Source organism: Oppia nitens, unplaced genomic scaffold (genome assembly GCF_028296485.1).
Source record: "Oppia nitens isolate AA-2021 unplaced genomic scaffold, nextdenovo-longstitch-racon4-pilon3 scaffold5_pilon_pilon_pilon, whole genome shotgun sequence".
In the NCBI taxonomy this organism is placed as follows: Eukaryota; Metazoa; Arthropoda; class Arachnida; order Sarcoptiformes; family Oppiidae; genus Oppia; species Oppia nitens.
In genome coordinates this window covers 6051413-6071865 of record NW_026533243.1, presented here as the reverse complement: position 1 = coordinate 6071865, position 20453 = coordinate 6051413, and the positions used below count along the sequence as shown (strand labels likewise).

At 24.2% G+C, this 20453-nt stretch overlaps 3 protein-coding genes across 3 annotated transcripts in view; 2 read left to right on the top strand and 1 right to left on the bottom strand.

Moving 5' to 3' along the window:
• LOC128961642 (metabotropic glutamate receptor 8-like) overlaps positions 1 to 10448 on the top strand; it is a 46364-nt gene extending 35916 nt beyond the window's left edge. Inside the window, exons 7-9 of the mRNA XM_054307897.1 lie at positions 3041 to 3218; positions 6843 to 7830; positions 10086 to 10448. Coding sequence (XP_054163872.1) covers positions 3041 to 3218; positions 6843 to 7830; positions 10086 to 10448 — 1529 coding nt within the window. The remainder of the gene's footprint in view (positions 1 to 3040; positions 3219 to 6842; positions 7831 to 10085) is intronic.
• Positions 3710 to 4633, bottom strand: LOC128961841 (uncharacterized). Its single transcript, XM_054308134.1, has 2 exons — positions 3915 to 4633; positions 3710 to 3831 (listed from the first exon to the last, which is right to left on the bottom strand). The coding sequence occupies exons 1-2, from the start codon at positions 4429 to 4431 to the stop codon at positions 3788 to 3790; spliced, it is 561 nt and encodes a 186-aa protein (XP_054164109.1). The 5' UTR covers positions 4432 to 4633; the 3' UTR covers positions 3710 to 3787.
• A 7991-nt stretch (positions 10449 to 18439) lies between the features above and the next one.
• Positions 18440 to 20453, top strand: LOC128961976 (succinate--hydroxymethylglutarate CoA-transferase-like). Its single transcript, XM_054308319.1, has 2 exons — positions 18440 to 18727; positions 19449 to 20453. Exons 1-2 carry the CDS (start codon positions 18479 to 18481, stop codon positions 20451 to 20453), a joined length of 1254 nt encoding a protein of 417 aa, XP_054164294.1. The 5' UTR covers positions 18440 to 18478.

Genomic DNA, 20453 nt, shown 5'->3' with positions numbered 1-20453 from the left:
AATATTATGTATATTCAAAATATTAAATTAATATTCTGAGTTTAACAACAAAAATAAAATGTAATTTTAACTTTAAATAGAGATATTAAATATTAGAAATAAGCCAAACAATAAAAAATAATATTCAATGATAAATAAGTATTGATTTTTTAGATTAAAAAATTATTCTCTTATTTTACTCCAGCGTCTTATATATTTATAGTTTAAATTTATATTGTCTATAAAGTAAACTAATTTGGTATAAATGTTAATAACATTTTCAAAAAAGTATGGGAAAGACAATAATATTTGATTTGAGTTTTGCAATTAAGTAATAAAATAATACAAAAAGTATGTACAGTAGATAGGAATTCATAACAACATATAACAACTACAACATAACCGTAAGCCCTAATACTTAAGGAATATTCCGGTTAACGTTGTTTTGTAATGTTATCTACACTTTCATTATCACAGACAATGAATTCAGTGATAACACAATTTACTGATTCTTATTGACTCCAAAATTCAATTTATTTAGTTTAGGCATTCATTTAGCCCTCAAATACCTAATTTCACATTCAACTCAAACATTGCCTCTTATTGTACCAAATAATTATCTGAAACAATGACATCACATTTTAATGGACAACATCAAACACACACACACATATACACACACTCACTCACTCACACTCACTCACACACACACTTGCACTAACTCTCACTTAACTATCATATAAAACGTTTTAATGTTATTCTTATTTGTTATAACCATCAAATAGCTGCACAAAACTAATTCATTATAATACAGTAGAAAATATTTTTAATATTAAAAATGACTATTTGTTTAACTTCTCCTAACATTTCCCGGGCATTAAAATATGAGCAAATTTCATGTTATTTATCATATATTTTGAATCCAACAGCAAATTCCTATTAATTTTATACAATGATTTATACTACAGAATATTCTATAAACATGTAAAATATTGGCCTTAAGACTCCATATATCATATAACGACTCATTGAAACCACTGCCAATTTATTATGTTTTGAAAATTTTTAACATTTAAACTATTTATAAGTGTTGTATCAATCACATGATTCATCATATAATAAATAATAAAATTAATCATATTATTTGTTTTACATTATTGAAATTTTCAAAACTAAATTATCAAATAAAAACAAATAAATATTCGATAACATTAAATATATTCACAAATAAAATTAACTTCAAGATTAGCAATCATGTGATACTTCGTAAAGGTTTTTATAATTATAATATATTCTAAAGAATTGATATAAAAATTGTTTTTATTATAAATAGGGTTGCCAGGTGCACAGATTAATTAATATAAAAAATTAATGTTGCGATTGTCCGGGAGAGACAATACAACATTAGTATATTCCGGTTAAATAGTAACACATCTGTCAAATGTATATAAAAATGTATTCATATAACGTATAGCAAGTAAAGTATTTTTTTAATCTAATAAGATATTAATGATATTAATACTCACTTATAATGCAAAATACTTATGTCTAATTGAATTATAACTATAGAGAGTAAGTTTTAATTATTTTTAAAATATTTTATTGTTAAAATAATCAGTAAATCTTAAGAAATAATGAGATCCGCACTCAAAGTATTGTAACAAAATATTGAGTACATAATATTGAATACCGTATTATTAATACTATATATACTGTAATAGTCAGCACATATTGTTTTGTTAGCAACTGATCCGTTATTATTTACTTAAAATATTTGTCATTTACTGAACTCAACATATATTCACATTTTAATACTTTCTTAACCTTATTTAAGATTTAGATTTGTTTTATTTCTAGACTTTACTTAATAACATAAGAAAAATTATATATATAAATTGTAACAAAATAATTGATATATGGATATTATTCAATTAAAATGACATATAATATACATTATATATATAATAACATGTATACTTAATCTTTCAATTAATAACTTGATGTTTATAAAACATTATTTGATTTAAAATTACACATTTATTATAATTTCTAATGTAAATACATACTAATAAATACTTTAATAGATTTTTAACACATTATACAATAGTATAATAATGTATAGTATACAGAGTATAATGTACACTATAAATATTTATTTATGTACTGTATATTGTTTTTATAGATAATTTTTTTAAACAAAAAACACTACTTTTATTCTTCTAATTAGTAAACAATAAATGTTTCGAAATCCAAATGATTTAAACAAATTAGAAAATAAAGATATCATTAGTTATTATAAACCCCACTCCTTTCCTCATCTCTCTCTCTCTCTCTCCTCTCTCTCTCTCTCAAACACACACTCACTCACTGTCGATGAGCTAATGATTTACTAAAGACATCATTTGAGTGTCTTTTATGAAAACAAATAATGCATTTTTGTGTTAAGGAAAACCTAACAACAGACTATCGATACATAAAATAGACTAAAATATGTCAGTTTTGATCACTCAAAATGACAACAAATGGCATTTTGATAAATAATATCTATTGAATAAAATATAACTCATTTGTGGTCATAAAGAAAGAAAAAATAGTAATAGAGTAAAAAAGAAAGTAAAAAATAATAGAAAATTGAATTTTAATTCAAACAACAAATAAATTTATATATAATATTAAAGTATTATAAAAAAAAGTTTAGCTCTAAAATAATAATAAAAGTTTTGCTAAAACTCTGTCTTATTCTCCTATAATTGTATTCTCAAAGCAATTAATTTTATCCCAAAAAGCTTATCCTTCGATACGATTCTTGATTTAATATAAAATCGACACAAAATGTTATATTAAAAGCAAAATAAAAATAAAAGTTATAACAAATATTTAAAAAATAAAAACTGAATTTATATTTTATATATCAATATATTGTGTAAAAGAAAATAAGAAACGAATTGTGTATATAAAAAAATTATTAGAAAAAATGAAAAATCAAATTGAGTTTGAATTTTATTTGATTGTCACCAATAAATTTATCCTATAATGTATTTGTTTCTCTCATATAATACAGGCCTTCAAGGGAACGGTATGGTTGTTAAATTCAATGCCGACGGGGATGCGCCGGGAAATTATGATATATTTCAGTACCAGAGAGTTAACCGCCGGTCGCATAGTAGACGCTCTCACGACTCAAATCACGACAGCTCTGGCTATGACTATGTGGCTATCGGGGAGTGGGCTAATGATAGGTATGAGCTAACAGTTTGTTTTAAACAATGCTTTTTACACACATTTTTGTGAGTTTATGCAAATTTCTTGATGTGAATTCTTATGAGAAATCATTATTACAATGATTTTAATGGTTTTCACGGACTCGTAAAATATTTTTTTAAACAAAACTTGTGATTAAATTCATGAATAAATGCTAAATTTATTCGGAAATTATTTTTATTTAAATTTTCTGTACTCAACAAAAAAAATACATTTAATATTACAAATATATGCAAATACTTTAGTTATAAAAAAAAGTATTTTTAAACAAAAGACAAATGTGTTTAATCTATTAATGAATACAATTATATATTTTAGGTTAAAAAGTGCGGTAATAATAATAATTATCATAATAACTATAAACAATAATAAAAGGCTAAAATAGTTTTTTTTTTCAACGAACTCATAACAATTTGCGAACAATTTAATAATTAGGTATCGAAAACAATAAAATAAATATTAAGTATATAATAATTAATCAGTAATTTAAAAAAAATATTTAAATTTTTTAATAAATATTTATTGTCTTACAGTTAGTCGTCTATCTTTACAATTGGGACACGAGTTGTGAGTCTTGTCCTGAGCCCAGACCTCCAAACAATTGAAATGAAACAAATGATTACAACTTAATGTTAATCTTTCACTCATTGTTTGGAAACCATTGTTACAAATACCACATTTAGATGGATGTGATTGTCCGTCGTTTTTGTTGTCAATTTCTTCTTCATTAAGTACTTCTTCGTCAATATATTCGCTAATTTTGTTAATTATTTCAACGATTTTAAGTCCATTGAAACCTTTTGATTGACCGGAATTGACTAACTGTTCCCTTGTTTTGCGCATCGATTCAATCAAAATATCGTCCGAAAGTTTCGGGTATTTGGTCTTCAATTTATTAAAGAGTTTCAATTGTTTTTCTGTCAGCGACGACGTGTCACAGTTGCGGCAACCGGTCTTATTGTCCACCGATAAACAACAGTAATACGAATGGCCATTAAAACTACGTTGAAATTGTGACCTAAAGTAAGTATCTCTCGGCGACCACATGCGAGGCCACGGCTCGTGTGTCAAAGGTTTGTTGATTAAAGATTGGTTTAATTGCCAATTGCTTGAATAACACGTGTCGGCAGACGGTATGGCCAGTGAACTGCATTTGTAGACATAATGGTCGCTATCGTTGGGTGAATCCATTGGTCACTTCGGGACTTTCTTTCAGAGTCAGTGTCCACGCGATAGTAAGTCAACAAAAATGGTTACAAATTAGCGATAATTTTGTGTTTGCTTTCAATCAAATGCTTTGTATTTTCCAATCAATAGTGAAATCAATTTCTATTTAATCATTCAATGCATGTATTCATCACTTTTTATTCACAAACAACGTAAGCATTCAATTGATTGAAATATAATATTCAAAATATTTATTAAAAGGGCACTAATATTAGCCAAATATATCAAATAAACATTATGTGTATAATATACTGTATAATGAATTTTATATAATTATTTTAATACAGATTTAAATTTTTTAAAAAACTTTAGGCTATATTTAAATTAAGTTTATATACTAACAGCAATATTAATGTAATATTTATGGCTATTGATTAGATTCATATAACAATATATCGATTTTACAGTACATGTAATGCATTTGTTTTACTACAGTAGTGTACACTTAAATTTTAGTTTAACATTTGATGATTAAATGTGTGAATTAACCTAAAATAATATTAATACTACTGTACTGTATATTATTGTTGGTATTTTAAAAAATACTATAATTTCTATATATTTAATCATAAAATTTTAGTTTTAGTTATAATTTGTAGTAAACTGATAGTACAGTAGTATTGACTTCCTTTACAGTATATGTTAATATGTGTAAAGGTATGCAACGAAACAGACCATAAATGAGTGATGCAAATACAGTAGTCGTTTAAATTAAGTCAAAACGTGAGTTAATTTTTGTGTATCAAATGTATCTAATCTGTGGATCACATTATATCTCAAATACTGGTATATTCAGTATTAAGCCATTTGTGAAATTCATTAGAAATAAAATTATCAAACAATTAAGGATAACTTATCATATTATAAATGTATCGATAGTATCAAAAATGTAAATAATTTTATTTTTTATATTATATGTGTAATACAGTAGTTAGAGATCAAGCATTAAAACCAAAGAATATTTTTTATGTAAATTCCCACCAATTTTACTGAAAACAAGGAATTCATTTATCTTTGAATTTTTGAAAGAAATACTTGTAATTATATTTGCTTTTTTAATCAAAGTTTAATTGAGTAATTTTTAAATCTTTTAATAAACCTTTTGTTAATTATTAATTTATGATTCATAAATCTAATAAAATCAAATTTAATTGTCAAATGATTTTAATACTTACTACTGTCATATGTGTATAATAATGCTTAATAAATATCTATTGATTAAAATAAATTATCTGTAAGTTTTACGGAAAAAAGGAATATATTTTTTGGGAGAGATCCTACAGAACCCTAAAATTAGTAAATTTAATAAAATAGGATATAATTTGATGCATGACTTATATAGTAGTTGTTTAATATTAATTAATAATTATAGCATACTTTACATATATTTACACGTATTTTGATTAATGCTTTTGATTATTATTTAACGTTTACTGTGAATTATATTTTAGTTAATAATATCCTTACTAAATAAAGTATTTTTTAAATATAAATAAATACTAGTTTACTGTATAAAACATTTAATTGTTTAATAAATTATAATACATTTTATAATTGTTTTTGATTATACTTCACATTATCCATTGAATGAATTTTCTCAATTGTTTTTAAAAACAACTTGTAATTAATCAATTGAATTTGAAACTATAATTAATGTCACGAAATATTCATTAATATCCTGTTATTAGTATTATAAATAACATTTAATGACTGATTGTAACAAATATTTTACTTATCATTATTTAATATTATTATTATTTAATATTTACTTTAACAAATAAATAGATTTAAACATAAAAATTAAGGAAATTTCAATATTATATTATTTAATCTAAAATAACAGATATTTTTAATTTAGAAATAATATTTTCTAATAATATTGAAACAAATCAAAAATAGTTTAATGATACTATAATATATAATTTGCAACAAACATATGTACTATATATTTAAAACTCTTAATCAAAAAATAATAAATATTTGTTAAATCATTGATAAGATTGTTTTAATGGTCATTCAGTATCTCATGTTTTATATCTACCATCTCTTGACTGGTCAATCATAGCAATGATATCGATCTCGACTCAAAAGTTTTTTATTCATTTATTTGTCACAAAAACACTACATTTTTCAATGATTTACCGAATAAATGATTTATGTTTGCAATGAATTGCACTTAAAATCCAATTCAAAATGAAATCATTGCGTGACATCAAATGTAATACAAAATTGTTTAAATGTGTTATTATTAAAGATTAGAGAAAAGACTTACTATAGATAATGATATTTTATTTATTTTTAATATTACTATTTTTATTGTTAAAAGTAATATTTGATAAAAAAATTTCTATTACTTATATATATTATATATATAGATTGACGTTTGATTTATCGCACTTCAAATGGTATACCCGAATGCGGTACTACCGAAACTTAACCAACACGTGGGTCACTGATCTGTCGGACACTGTGACGGTTCCCATATCTGCTTGTAGTCTTGCGTGTGCTGCGGGACAGTACAGACAATACCACGAGTCCAACACGTGCTGCTGGCACTGTACGACGTGTTTTATCGATGAATACGTTTATAATGAAACCTATTGTATGAAATGTGCCAAAGGTTTTGTACCGAATGAAGATAAGTCCGGTTGTGTTAAATTGCCAATAGATTACATGAAATGGGACAGTCCGTGGACTATAGTTCCCGCATCGTTTGCATCCCTCGGCATATTTGCCACACTTTTCACAATTGCCGTCTTTTTGCGTTTCAATGATACGCCAATAATCATGGCCTCGGGTCGTGAACTTTGCTATATATTACTGTCTGGTATTATGTTGTGTTATGCCATGAGTTTTGTTATCCTATCGAAACCGACACTCATTACCTGTACGATCACCCGAATCGGTCTCAGCCTTGGCCTATGTATATGCTATTCGGCAATACTAACCAAAACCAATCGTATATCGCGTATCTTCAACCGTGGCATCAAAAATGGTATGAAAAGGCCATCGTATACGAGTCCGCGCTCGCAGATTGTCATTTGCATGTGTTTAGTGACTGTCCAGTTAGTGTTTATCATTGCGTGGATAATCCGCGACCCGCCCAGCATTAAGGAAGTCATATATAATCAGACATTCAAGCCGTTTGCTGTCCTCCAGTGCGGTATATCGAGTGCATCGATGGGTGTATCTCTGGTCTACAATAAACTACTAATTATAATGTGTACGACCTATGCATTCAAGACACGAAAAATACCGGAAAATTTTAATGAAGCAAAATATATAGGATTTACTATGTATTCGACGTGTATTGTTTGGCTCGCTTTCATTCCCATCTATTTTGGCACTAATAATGACTTTAAAGTAAGTATAAGTTATATTATATTTAATACTTTAAGTTATATAAGGCATAAATATATATAATATTTATTATATCTATAAAGACATTTCATCTCATGTTGTATTAATATACCGGTGCTCTCATTGATAAGTGTTTGTACTCTACTACTAGTGATATAAAAAGGTTGTGAATTAATATTTTATAACAATAACAACGACAACACACAACCAATATTATATTTTTTGACAAAAATACATTTTAGAAAAAATAAATAAAAACACATATCTATCAAAAACAGATATTATGAGATGATTTAATGTTGTATTGGATGAGAGAGAGAGAGAGAGAGAGAGAGAGAGAGAGAGAGAGAGAGAGAGAGAGAGAGAGAGAGAGGGAGAAACATGGTTAAGATCGTAATACTATGAGTAAAATTATATGACATTTCATAAATTATCCATTGAATAATGCATTATAAATATTGATATTCCTATATCTATTATCATAAGCAATGTAATGCATATTAAAGTTTACATACAAATATAGTACTTTAATAGTACTGTAGTAATGTTATACAAATAATTTATCAGGGTATTTATTACAAATAATTATAATAATATACATATAATTTAAAAGTAATTTATGAATAAAATAATTTTTATTGGGAAAGGTGTAGAAGCTTATCATTTTTTATTGAAAAAAAATAAATTGTTTATTTAAAAAACTATAACTATATTTATGCAAAACGCCCTAAAAACTAAAAAAAATTATATGATATTTTATTTGAATTATAGTAATATTAAATCTTTACAATTTTATACACTATTAATACTTTCAATTTATAACATCATTTTATTTATGAAAAGTTGTTTAAACTTTATTGTGCACATTTATAAAATAGCTAATATTTTTTATAAGAAATTTTATTTTATAAAAAAATAAGTTTAATATATTTGAAAATTGATTTATCATAAATTTTATGTTATGTCTTAAGGGTATATTGTATTAAATGTCAAATATTATTGAAAGATTTTTTTATAGAAATTAGTAGTCATTATTTTAATGTTTATTATTAACTATAATTAATTAAAATTTTAGATTTATAATTTATTCTACTAATTTAATTATCTTAATAAATTTGATTTACAGTAAAAGTAGTAATAAAATTAGAGGTTATTTTTTGAGTTCATTTTATTTTAAAATATAAACTGAACAAAACATAATAAAATAATACTATAAAATTATGAGAAAATTTTGATTACATAAATGCACTGTACATTTACTAAACAAATTAATAATTTTTACAATTGCATAATGTTTTTTATAATAAATGGTATTTATTTAAATAAATTTTTATTATTATTTTCTATAAAAGTTTAAAACATTAATTTAATCATTAAGTTTACCAATGGTTTATGAAATAATATAAAACTAGAAAATTATTAATTAATTATTACGATGACTGAATTTGATGGTAACTAACTATAAAAATTTAAAGTGATTATCTTAATTCAATAATATACTTACAATTTATGTTTGCATTAATTATATTGAAAACTTTAGTTTTGCAAAACAAAAGTATATTTTTAATAATAAATAACATACGAAATCATAAAAATTTGCATTTTATATGTCAATTGTGATCACAAATGAATAGATGTAATGGAAAAGTCTTTTTTGAATGTAAAACGTGACGTGTTTTTGATATTTTGATGCAATTCCTTATTATCAATGATAATGATTATTGTTATTTGTTGTACACTATATTTATGATATCATATCATATCCTAATTTCATTCATATTATAGCACAAGACATTAACTGTTATGTAATAAATTATAGCATTAGTTTCCATAACTATTACTTTCATTTACTTATATAATACATCAATAAATTTATATTGAAATTATAGGAAAAACTTTTCTTTGCTTTATTTTCAAATAGATTTCTCTTTTCGTTGAATATAATAGCAAATAAATAACTGTATGATTAGTAAACATAACTCTTAATAACTTAGGAAATAAAGTAAATATAAATTGTCATCAATTTATTTTCAAATGTTATTATTATTTTTTATTTATTGTTATCATTAAATACAAAGGTTGACCCATTTGCCAATATTTAAACGAAATGATATTATCATTAATGCATAAAACTATATTAAACAATTGATTTATTGATTAATATATGGCTATAAAACAAACAATTCAATCTCAACAATAAATATTGACAATAACTTTCACTTTTTTTGTTTCCCATTTCTATCACATTTGCACTTAAGATCCAAATAGCGAGTCTCTGTATGTGTCTATCCATCAGCGCAACAGTAGCCCTGGGCTGTCTGTTTGTGCCTAAACTGTATATATGCTTATTTCAAAGCTATAAGAACGTGCGACACGTGCCGGGAATCAATACCCAACAGAGTAACTCCACGTCCGGTGTCCTACGGTTTGCACGACCCACGTGTTCGGCCATTATTGGCGCCACAGCAATGGTCAGTGCACACCATTGCGCACCAATGATTGTGATACCAGAACCATCATCGGGTGATATGAAGACTACGTCGACAACAAACGGCGAGTGGACGTCACCCAGTGCTGAGGAAAGTGCTGATGAAAAAGAGGAAAAAGAAAAATATATTTAAATTTGTTTTAATCATCCGATTAAATATTGTAATGTCTCTAAATTTTAAATTATAAATACAACAAATAAGACATTAGATAATTAAATAAGTGATAACTATAACTAACAAATTTCGGGAACTAAAACTGTTAAAATTTATCGGAAATTAAGAGATAAATGATCAAAATTAGGAAATAAATCGTGATTTTTTTGTTATTCAATTTTAATATGTCATTATTGTTACTGTTACTTATATTTTATGCAATTATTGATAAAATAGTTTATTATCGACTCAAACATACAATTTAAAACTTAGGATTTCTCGATTTTTGTTAGTTTTAGTCATAATTTTACTGATTTTTGTTATTTATATTTTTATTAAGTTTTATTAAGTCTCAAATTTGATACAAAACCTGCAGTAAACCCGTTATTTTCGGGAAATATAAAATGTTTGTGTGTTTAAACACATTAAATATTTTTATTACTTTATATAYATTGATATTAGATTATAAAAGTTGTTAATTTTACTAATTTACTACAAAATATCAATACTGTAATTAAAATATTTAAAGTATATAAAACTATTGCAATAGTTAGTTTTAGAGCTAAATGATCAAGTTGTATTTTTCATTAAAATTGTACAGTGTAATTTATAATAACAAAATAACATTATCATATTTTTATTTGTTTCATTTTTAATATTTCATTAATACTGTATAATTATTAAATAAATTTTCACAAAGTTTAAAATAAAATCACAATTTATATCATTTGTAAGAATAAAATAAATAAATTGTTTTAAAATGATATTTTGCTAAATTATTTATTTATTTATTTATGATAATAATAGTAATAATAATAATAAGTACAATAATTATACTGAGAAATGATAAATATTTAAGGAAATCTCATACTGTGTTGAATTAAATTAATATAAATGAAATTTATTTTTAAATCATTTATGATTTTTTTTCAAAATAAATTTTATGAATATATCTACTAATAAATTTTTAATTTATAAATAATTTAGTTTATTTCTTCTACTTTAATAATTTATAATATTTTGTAAAAGTTAATTAATAATTATAATGTACAATTTAAAAATTTAGTTAATTCAATAATTTATTTGATTAATTTATTTATTAAATTACAAACTTTACCGTAATTGTGTAATCTTTATATTGTATTTAATTTTTAAATTGATATTAAATATGATATTACTTCTATAGAAATACTTAGAGTCAGTAATATTTACATTTTTTATATTTTTGTAATAACAATAAAAAAAATGTATTAATAAGTTGACTAAAGTAAACTAAAAAATAATTTCAAGCTATAAGTGATATAAGATTTGTAACAATAATGAGCTGAAAACTTATGATATGTAATATAAATCAGAATTAGCTTTAATTGAGACAAATATTTGATTTACTTTAACAGCAATTCATAACAATTTCAAAAATGTGGTCACTTTTCATTGGACACAATCTGGACAACTAATCACAACATAATTATATTATAGAAATTTTTTATTAATTAATTCATTTCACTTACATTATTGAAATGTTGTCACTAAACCAATAATGTGCAAAAAAATGATACGTTAATTAAAGTGTAGGTTTTTAAAAAGCATTGACATTTTGGTACAATAACTGTAGTTTTCAATTACCGCACAATTAATAATTATCGACAATTAATTAAAACTATCAATATATTAATTAATTAATTCACATTAGTTTTATTTTTGCATATATAGTACAAAATCTTATTGTTTGTCTAATAGTCTTATTTATCACATGCAATATAATTATTATATAATTCAATAAATTTATAATTTTTAATATAATTAAATTTCAATTAAATTTTTGTTAAAAAACAAATTTAGACCAAAATTTAGTAAAAAAAATTATAATATATATAATGTATATTTGCAAACAAATCAAATCTATTTTAGTTATTTGTGAGATAAAGATCTTCAATGAGAACACTTCCAGAGATGTCAGTCTGAGTGCTCATCTCACTAGTTGTACGAAAATTGTTTGTCGCCTTAAGTATAGACTCTTCGGTAATAGATTTGACGCAACAACCGGCCGATGGATCTAATGAGTTGACGAGTGAGAAGAGACCGGAATATTGTGACAAAACATTACTGAATTGGAAGTTATTTTTGATGTCATCGAAAATTAGTGACTGAAAGTTAGAGTCAAGAATCGTAAACCATTCATCATTTGTGGCCGACTTATTGGTCCAAACATCGGACATCCGATCCATAGCTTTCGTGAGATAATCATTCAATTTGGCCAAAACTTCCGGCAATGGCTTCTCGACAAACATTTTGCGTGTCTTTTGTTGAATAATACAACACTCGTGTTGACTAACTTTTGGGTCAGAAATTGATGAAACCATGTCTTTCGTGACGTTTTGTTTTGTCTTAACTGCAGATTCTGTTAATAATTCACTTTCCGATTGTTTTGGAGAAACAAGTGGTGACAAAACAGTGGCCATTTGTGACTTAGGTTTCGGTGATTTGTCCATCAAATCATTGGTCTTCGGTCGTCTGAGTTGAACGGGAAATACCGGTAGATTTGAAGACATTACCGGCAAACGTATACTCACTTTGGGATCAATTTTAATAATATGTGATCTCTTAACTTCATTTTTGGTGAAATCAATGTCTTCGTCGTCGTCCACAAAGATTTCTTCATCTGATTCATGCTTTTCAGATACAAAATCTTTGATGTCATGTGTGTCCAAACATTGCGTCGATTTAGTTATAAATGAATTCCATTGATTGTCTGTTGATTTGTCCCCCATTTTCGGCTTTTGTCCGCCAAATATCGGTGAAGAGGACGGCATCCGAATCATAGCCTCGTCTTCGTCCACGTCTTTCATCGACCATTTGTTGTCTAATTGTTGGTCGTATTGATGGTCAACGTCATAGTCATCGTCGTCCACATAGATTTCATCGTCAGAATCGGGAAAATCATAGCCGAGATGTGCCGTATCTGACATTTTTTGGTCACTTATTGTCCGATAATATCTTGTTTTGCGATCAGAAAACTGTTTTCAATTCAATTCATTCACTAATTCAACGTTCGATTGAAGACAATGAACGACATAATCATTGATTAATTCGTAGATTACGTTAAGCGTCACGTTATTTGTGAATAGCATTTGATTTAAATAATTATTGCATTGATTATAGATTTTTAACTGTAATTAACTACTAATTAGTAATTATTAATTAATTAAATCAATATTTTTTAGCCATTGATTTAATTAAACAAATTAAATATAATTAACAAATAATTATATAAAATACATTATAAAAATTTACATAATCTCTGCAATCAATGATTAATGTATTGAATGTTTTTAAATGATTAGTAATTTTTTGTTTGTTTTACATATGAAAAAATGGTTTAATTTATTTTGAATAAACACTAAAATTAAATTTAATTATTTTTTTATATCTTATAATTACTATTATTATGATGTATTTGTAATTTTTTGTTTGGACTTTAATTATACGATACAAACACTAATTTATGCACAATCTATGTATTAATTATTGTTTTTTATTTCATATAATTAACATATAAATGAATTGTAATTATTAAATGATTCATAAATTAAATATTATCTTCAAAAAAAAACTAATAATTATGTTTTACATAATAAAACTAATTTTAATATAAATTAATAACAATTGTAATATTAATAATATATAAGATATATTAAAATATTAAAAAATAATTGCATTATTTCCTTATAAAGTAAATTTATGTTATGTAAATACAAGTCAATTAAAGTTAATAGTAAAAGTTTTTTCACATTTTAATATTTATTAGTGAAATGAGAAAAATATTTTATGTCAATTATTTAGTATTTATATATATATATATAAAGTAAATAAATAATTACAATAAAAAAAATGATATTCAATTTGAATGCATTAATGAAATGTCAATCATTTTTTTGGTGTTGAATTAAATCTATTGTTCTCAATATAGTGTATAAAAAATTCATAATTTAGTTGCCATTGAATACCGTCTATAAAAGCATTTTTAATCTGTATTTTACTAGTAATTAAATTTTGAAATATTATTTTGAAATACTTTTTAAATTTTAGTGTCAATAATTCAAATAAATAATAATTCAAATAAATAATAATTCAAATAAATATAATACTTTTTTTATTTTACTAAATAAATATTGTTAGATAATTAGTAATAATTTATTATTATAAGATAATAGTAATTATTGTTAAAAATCAATATTAAAAAATTGTATTCATAATATTAATTATAATTTATTATTAATTTTAAAATTTTTATTGTTATTATAGTTGTTTAGATTTATTTTATTACTTTAGTGAAAACTAGTAAAACTCTGTAACATTTTTGTAGTACTAAAGTATTTGGTGAAAGTTTTTTTGTTAGCAATTTTGTCATTAATTGTATAACACTTTGCTTTTCTTAATCAATGAGATTAGTTGATGAAGAGTCAGCACAAAGTCATCTTAAGCTTTACCACTCATATTGTAATGCAAAACAAATCCAATTTATTGTATAAATGTGTGAAACGATGTTTAGTTCAATACTAATGAATCATATTGTCTGAGCGTATCATTAAATGAGACATTAATTTGATTTTAATTTGTATAAAAAATCAACGTTTGAGTCAATCAAATCACAACAACATTATATTTGCTAAATATTTTAATTAATTTATTAACAATTTCTAAATAAAATCAAAATAATTAATTTAAAGTCTTGTTGTTTCGATACAAAACGTGTTAAACAAATTAATTTAATTTATAATTAATAAAAATTCAATTTTTTAGTTTTATATCCTCTAAAAATAATTTAAAAATTATATATTAGTTTGAATTTTGAAACTAATAAACATCAAAAAGAAATATTGATTATTTTATCATTAGTTTAATCTTTTTATATAGTATTTCAAATATTATCGATTTTGTAATTTTTACAGYCAATTGAATTCTTACGACTCTTGTTTTGTTCAGTCAATAAATTTAATACTTTTTAATATATAAAGACTTTAAAATAAATATGTTATTCAATTTTTTTATCTCATATATGATATAATTGTATTATTTTTTCAAAAAAAAGTTTACCAAATATTTTAAGCTTATCTTAAAATTATATTTTATATTAAACAAAAAATAAATAAAAAATTTTATTAGTCGGTTAAGTACAGTATAATAAATTATTAAATAATAAAAATATTAGTTTTTAGAGAATTGTTAATTTATTGTAAAAAATAAATTTAATAAATTGTTTTTGTGGTCTATATATTACAAAATCTAGATAAATACTGAGTATATATATATATATAACGAATTATTTATAGTAATTAAATAAAAATCTAAATATAGTTAATTTTTTACAATAGAAATGAAACAATTTTTATGGCATACATTGAAAAAAATCATTTTAAACAAAATAATATGATATCTATTGATTTAAGCTTCTCTGGGTTTTCTGTCCTCCCAATTGGTTCGGATACTCATCCACTGATCTTTAGGATAACTGATAAAATCATTGTCTTTAATATTGTAGATATAGTCAAACTTCAAGCACTCGTCATCAGTCGGCATACTTTCAGTGCTCTCCTGACTGCTCGTAGTTCTGGATGCTATCAGTGAATCCGTCGGATCTTCCAATTTGTTGTTGACTTTCAATGGTTTACCACTCTTTTTGGTGGCAATAATCACCAGAACAGCAATTATAGCTATCAGTGCCAACAAACAGATTACAGCCATAATAATCCAAAACATCGATATCTTTAACTTATGACCGGATTTGCTTTGATCAATGTCTTGATGTGTCTCAGAGTTATCATTGATCTCAAGTTTGTCCAAATTTTGTTGGAGCGGAATGTCTGAAGTATGGTTTGATTCAATGTTCTGATTCTTCATCTGTGATCCAAACAATGAATGGTTTGACTCATTTGTTTGACTATTAATGATGTGATCAAAGTCTATATTATTTAAATGAGTCGATAGGCTTAAGGCAGAGATCATCGCCAGTGATATTACAAACGAGTAAAGCATCGCTAAAGTCATGTTATCCTTATTTAAGTGATTGGATTTTTAAAAAATAATTTGATTTAATATAACAAAAAAAAACTCAATCACTAAAAATTTAAATCACGTCAAAAACAACAGTTGTTTTAAATTTTGTAGCAATAATAACATTATATTAGCGTGAGTTTAGTATACTTTTTATATTTATATAATGCAATCAATTKTTCAATCTTGAGATGTCATGAATATTAATAGATTTAGTGTTATTTGTTTTTTTTAATAAATAAATTGATTAATATTTATTTTGATAAAATCTACTCTAAAAATCAAGTATTTAATTAATTGAACATGTGTGAATATTTTAAATTTAGAAATCTTCTAAAAAGTTATCTAAAGTATGTTTTCTATAAATAGCTTTAATTCAATTATTATAGTTTTACAAACTTTTGTTTGCCATAATAACTAAAAAATAAATTTTAATAATACAATATTTAATTTACAAAAGCGATATTTAATATAATATAAAATAATGTTCTGTCAATATAATGGTTACTTAAAATATGTTTTCAAAAATAATCTTTTGTGTGACTTATGACAGAAACTGAAGTCAATTTTAAATCAAGACATCTGTTTCCACATAAAACTGATTTTGAATTTTATTCACTGTTGACATCAAATTAAATTTTTTTGTCGCAAACTATTCTCCAAATATGTCTTTTCATAGATAATGTAATAAACAGTGAATGCATTGCTTGAATATTGGTATTTGGGATATACAGTACAGTATTGTACAATATGTTCAAAATATTTGCATTATTAAAGTTCACATTATTTTTGATTATTAAATATATTTTATGTAAAATTTTTTTTATTTCTTATTTATTTATTTAAATAACAATATAGATTATAAAGCATAAGGAAAACAGAGTTTTGTGTGTAAATATAAAATTAAAATTTTTCTAATATTTATAATTTTATTATTGGATGTCTTTTTTTAGATTAGCAATAAATATTAAATATTTATATTAATATATTACACAAAATATTTTTTTATGACAAATGTCAATTTGCTAACATTTCAATCAACAATTTTTTATATTTGTTAGATATGTTTCAACTAAAGTTTTGATTTATATCAGAGGTAAATATTGGGAAGTTGTAGACATTATTGCCGATGAGTTGGACGACAATTATACACAAAATAATAACTGTAATTTATGTCCCAGTTTTTGTCATAATTTAAATAATAATATTTATCTATTTGTGAATTTTTAATACTAATATCTACATTTTTAAAAAATATTAATGTAAAAAATTGTATATACAGTACAGTAATGTTATATTTTGTTGTACAATAGTACAGTATATATTACCGTATATACTGTATATATTTAGACAAAATTATTATAAATAAGAAATATCTTTTTTATAGTTATGCTTAGATATTATCAATATTTAGTTATTTCGCTATATTATTAATTTTAATTAATTATTAATTCATAATGGTGTTTTAAAAAAGTATAAGTAAAATAAATATTAAATTTAAATACAACATAAGGAAATATTGTAGTAATTTTTATTTTACTAACAAATATTTTTTGTTATTTATTATTAATACTACTGAACTTTATAAATGCAATATATATTGAAATCAGCATAATATTTGTAACATTAATCAAATAATTCTAGTGTTAATCACAATTATTTTACTATAATATTGTTATCACACAAACAGTAATTTTTGATATACAATGTTTAAACAGACACTTTGTTTTAATAAGTTTTTATTTGATAACAATATTTGTTAGGTATTGTTAAAAATAATTAAAATCAACATAGCAACATATTGTAATGTTTAGTCTATTAATAAATTGTTTAAATGCCATGTTTTAAAAAAAATATTTGTTTACATATATTTATATACAACAATTCAAATAATATTTATTATAAATAAATACGTGTTTTTATTTGTTTATAATTAGTTATTTTTTTTAGTAAAAATGTTTTCTACACATAATTTTGTAAGACATTTATCAACTCAAATAAATGGTGTCCTATCGGGTATTAAAGTGTTAGATTTAACCCGTATATTAGCAGGGCCATTTTGTACAATGTTGCTTGGTGATTTGGGTGCAGAGGTCATCAAAATAGAGAAACCGGGCGTTGGGGACGACACACGTCGGTGGGGCCCACCTTTCATCACAAAAGACTTATCGTGTTATTATGTGTCAACAAATCGTAATAAAAAGGTTTTAATAAATACATAAATATTTTTTATTATTTTAGTACATTTTATTACAACAACAAAAATATTTTAATATGTAATTATTTTATTTTTTTTAAATTGAATCAAGTCAATTAATTATTAAACTAATATTTGGCACTTTTAAGTTATAATTAAATGGCATTTATTAAGTAATTTTGATATCCTTTTACACTAAAATTTTTGCTGAAAAACATGAAATTTAGTTTTTATATATTTTTTTGTAAATATTAGATTTAAAAAATTAATATATACAGTATTACTTACAAGTACTCTATTTTATACCATTTTTATATTATTATTAGTAAACATATAATTAGTGTCACAATAAAGTGGTTCAACAAAAAAAAGACTAAAAAATAATTCTATATATTTAATCAAAAGATAGTATTTAATATATAATTGTGTGTGAAATGAAACACATATTATTAAAACAGTTTGAAAGTATAAATTACTTGAGAAATTGAAAAATAAATTATTAGTTTTGTGAAATAGATTGGTTCTCTCTCTCTCTCTCTCTCTCTCTCTCTCTCTCTCTCTCTCTCTCTCTCACTTTATTTCTCTATTTCTTTATTTATCTAACTATTTTGTGGTCTAAATTATTTTTTATTTAGATAAATGTTTTATTAATGAATTATTATTTAACAATTTTAAAAAATTAGTTGATATCATATAAACATTTTGTTGTTAACATATCAAACATATAGAGCGTTGCTATTGACTTAAAGAAGCCACGGGGCAGACAATTATTGCTTGATTTGGCCAAAAACAGTGATATCCTCATTGAAAACTATATACCCGGCAAACTAACAGAGTTGGGCATTGATTATGATAATGTCAAACAAGTTAACCCCAAAATAATTTATGCCTCAATCACTGGATTTGGTTCCAGTGGTCCATACGCTCAAAGAGCAGGCATTGATTTTATAGCTAACTCTATCGGCGGTTTAAATGCAATCACCGGTCCTGAAGATGGTGATCCATGTCGTCCGGGAATAGCTATCGCTGACTTAACTACAGGTCTCTACACTAAAGGTGCCATATTATCGGCACTAATACACAGAGAAAAAACAGGAAAAGGGTGTAAAATTGACACAAACCTACTGTCCAGTCAAGTAAGCATTTTGTCAACTGTTGCTTCAAACTATCTGAATGCTGGTCTTATACCTCGACGTAGAGGTACAGCCCATGAAAGCATAGTTCCTTATCAGGCATTCAAATGTAAAGATTCAAAATATGTAACCATTGGTGCTATTAATGAACCGATGTTTCAAAAATTGTGTCAATTGATTGATTTACCTGAAGTGTCAACTGATCCTAAATTTGCATCTAATGCTAAAAGAGTTGAGAATAGAGTGCTTCTCATAGGTTTGATTCAAGAGAGGATCCAAACCAAAGAGTTGACGGAATGGCTCAAAGTGTTTGATAACAGCGGCTTCTCTTACGGACCAATCAATGACATCGACGACGTCTTTCGTAATGAACAAGTAGTTCATAACAAATGTGTCATTGATTTAGTGACCACCGATGGCACCGAAATTAAATCATTATCACCAGCTGTTCAATATGACAGTGAAAATAGTGATATATTGAGACAACAATTCATAGCACCGCCACTACTTGGAGAGCACACTCGGGAAGTGCTTAAATCAATACTTAATTATAAAGACACAGAAATTCAGAACTTAATTAACCAAAAAGTTATTCAATAA

Coding starts and splice junctions, on each gene's coding strand:
- LOC128961841 (XM_054308134.1), bottom strand. CDS start 4,431: ATGGATTCACCCAACGATAGCGACCATTATGTCTACAAATGCAGTTCA. Junction 3,832..3,914: donor ATCACATCCATCTAAATGTG/GTATTTGTAACA, acceptor AATTGTTTGGAG/GTCTGGGCTCAGGACAAGAC.
- LOC128961976 (XM_054308319.1), top strand. CDS start 18,479: ATGTTTTCTACACATAATTTTGTAAGACATTTATCAACTCAAATAAAT. Junction 18,728..19,448: donor CAACAAATCGTAATAAAAAG/GTTTTAATAAAT, acceptor TCAAACATATAG/AGCGTTGCTATTGACTTAAA.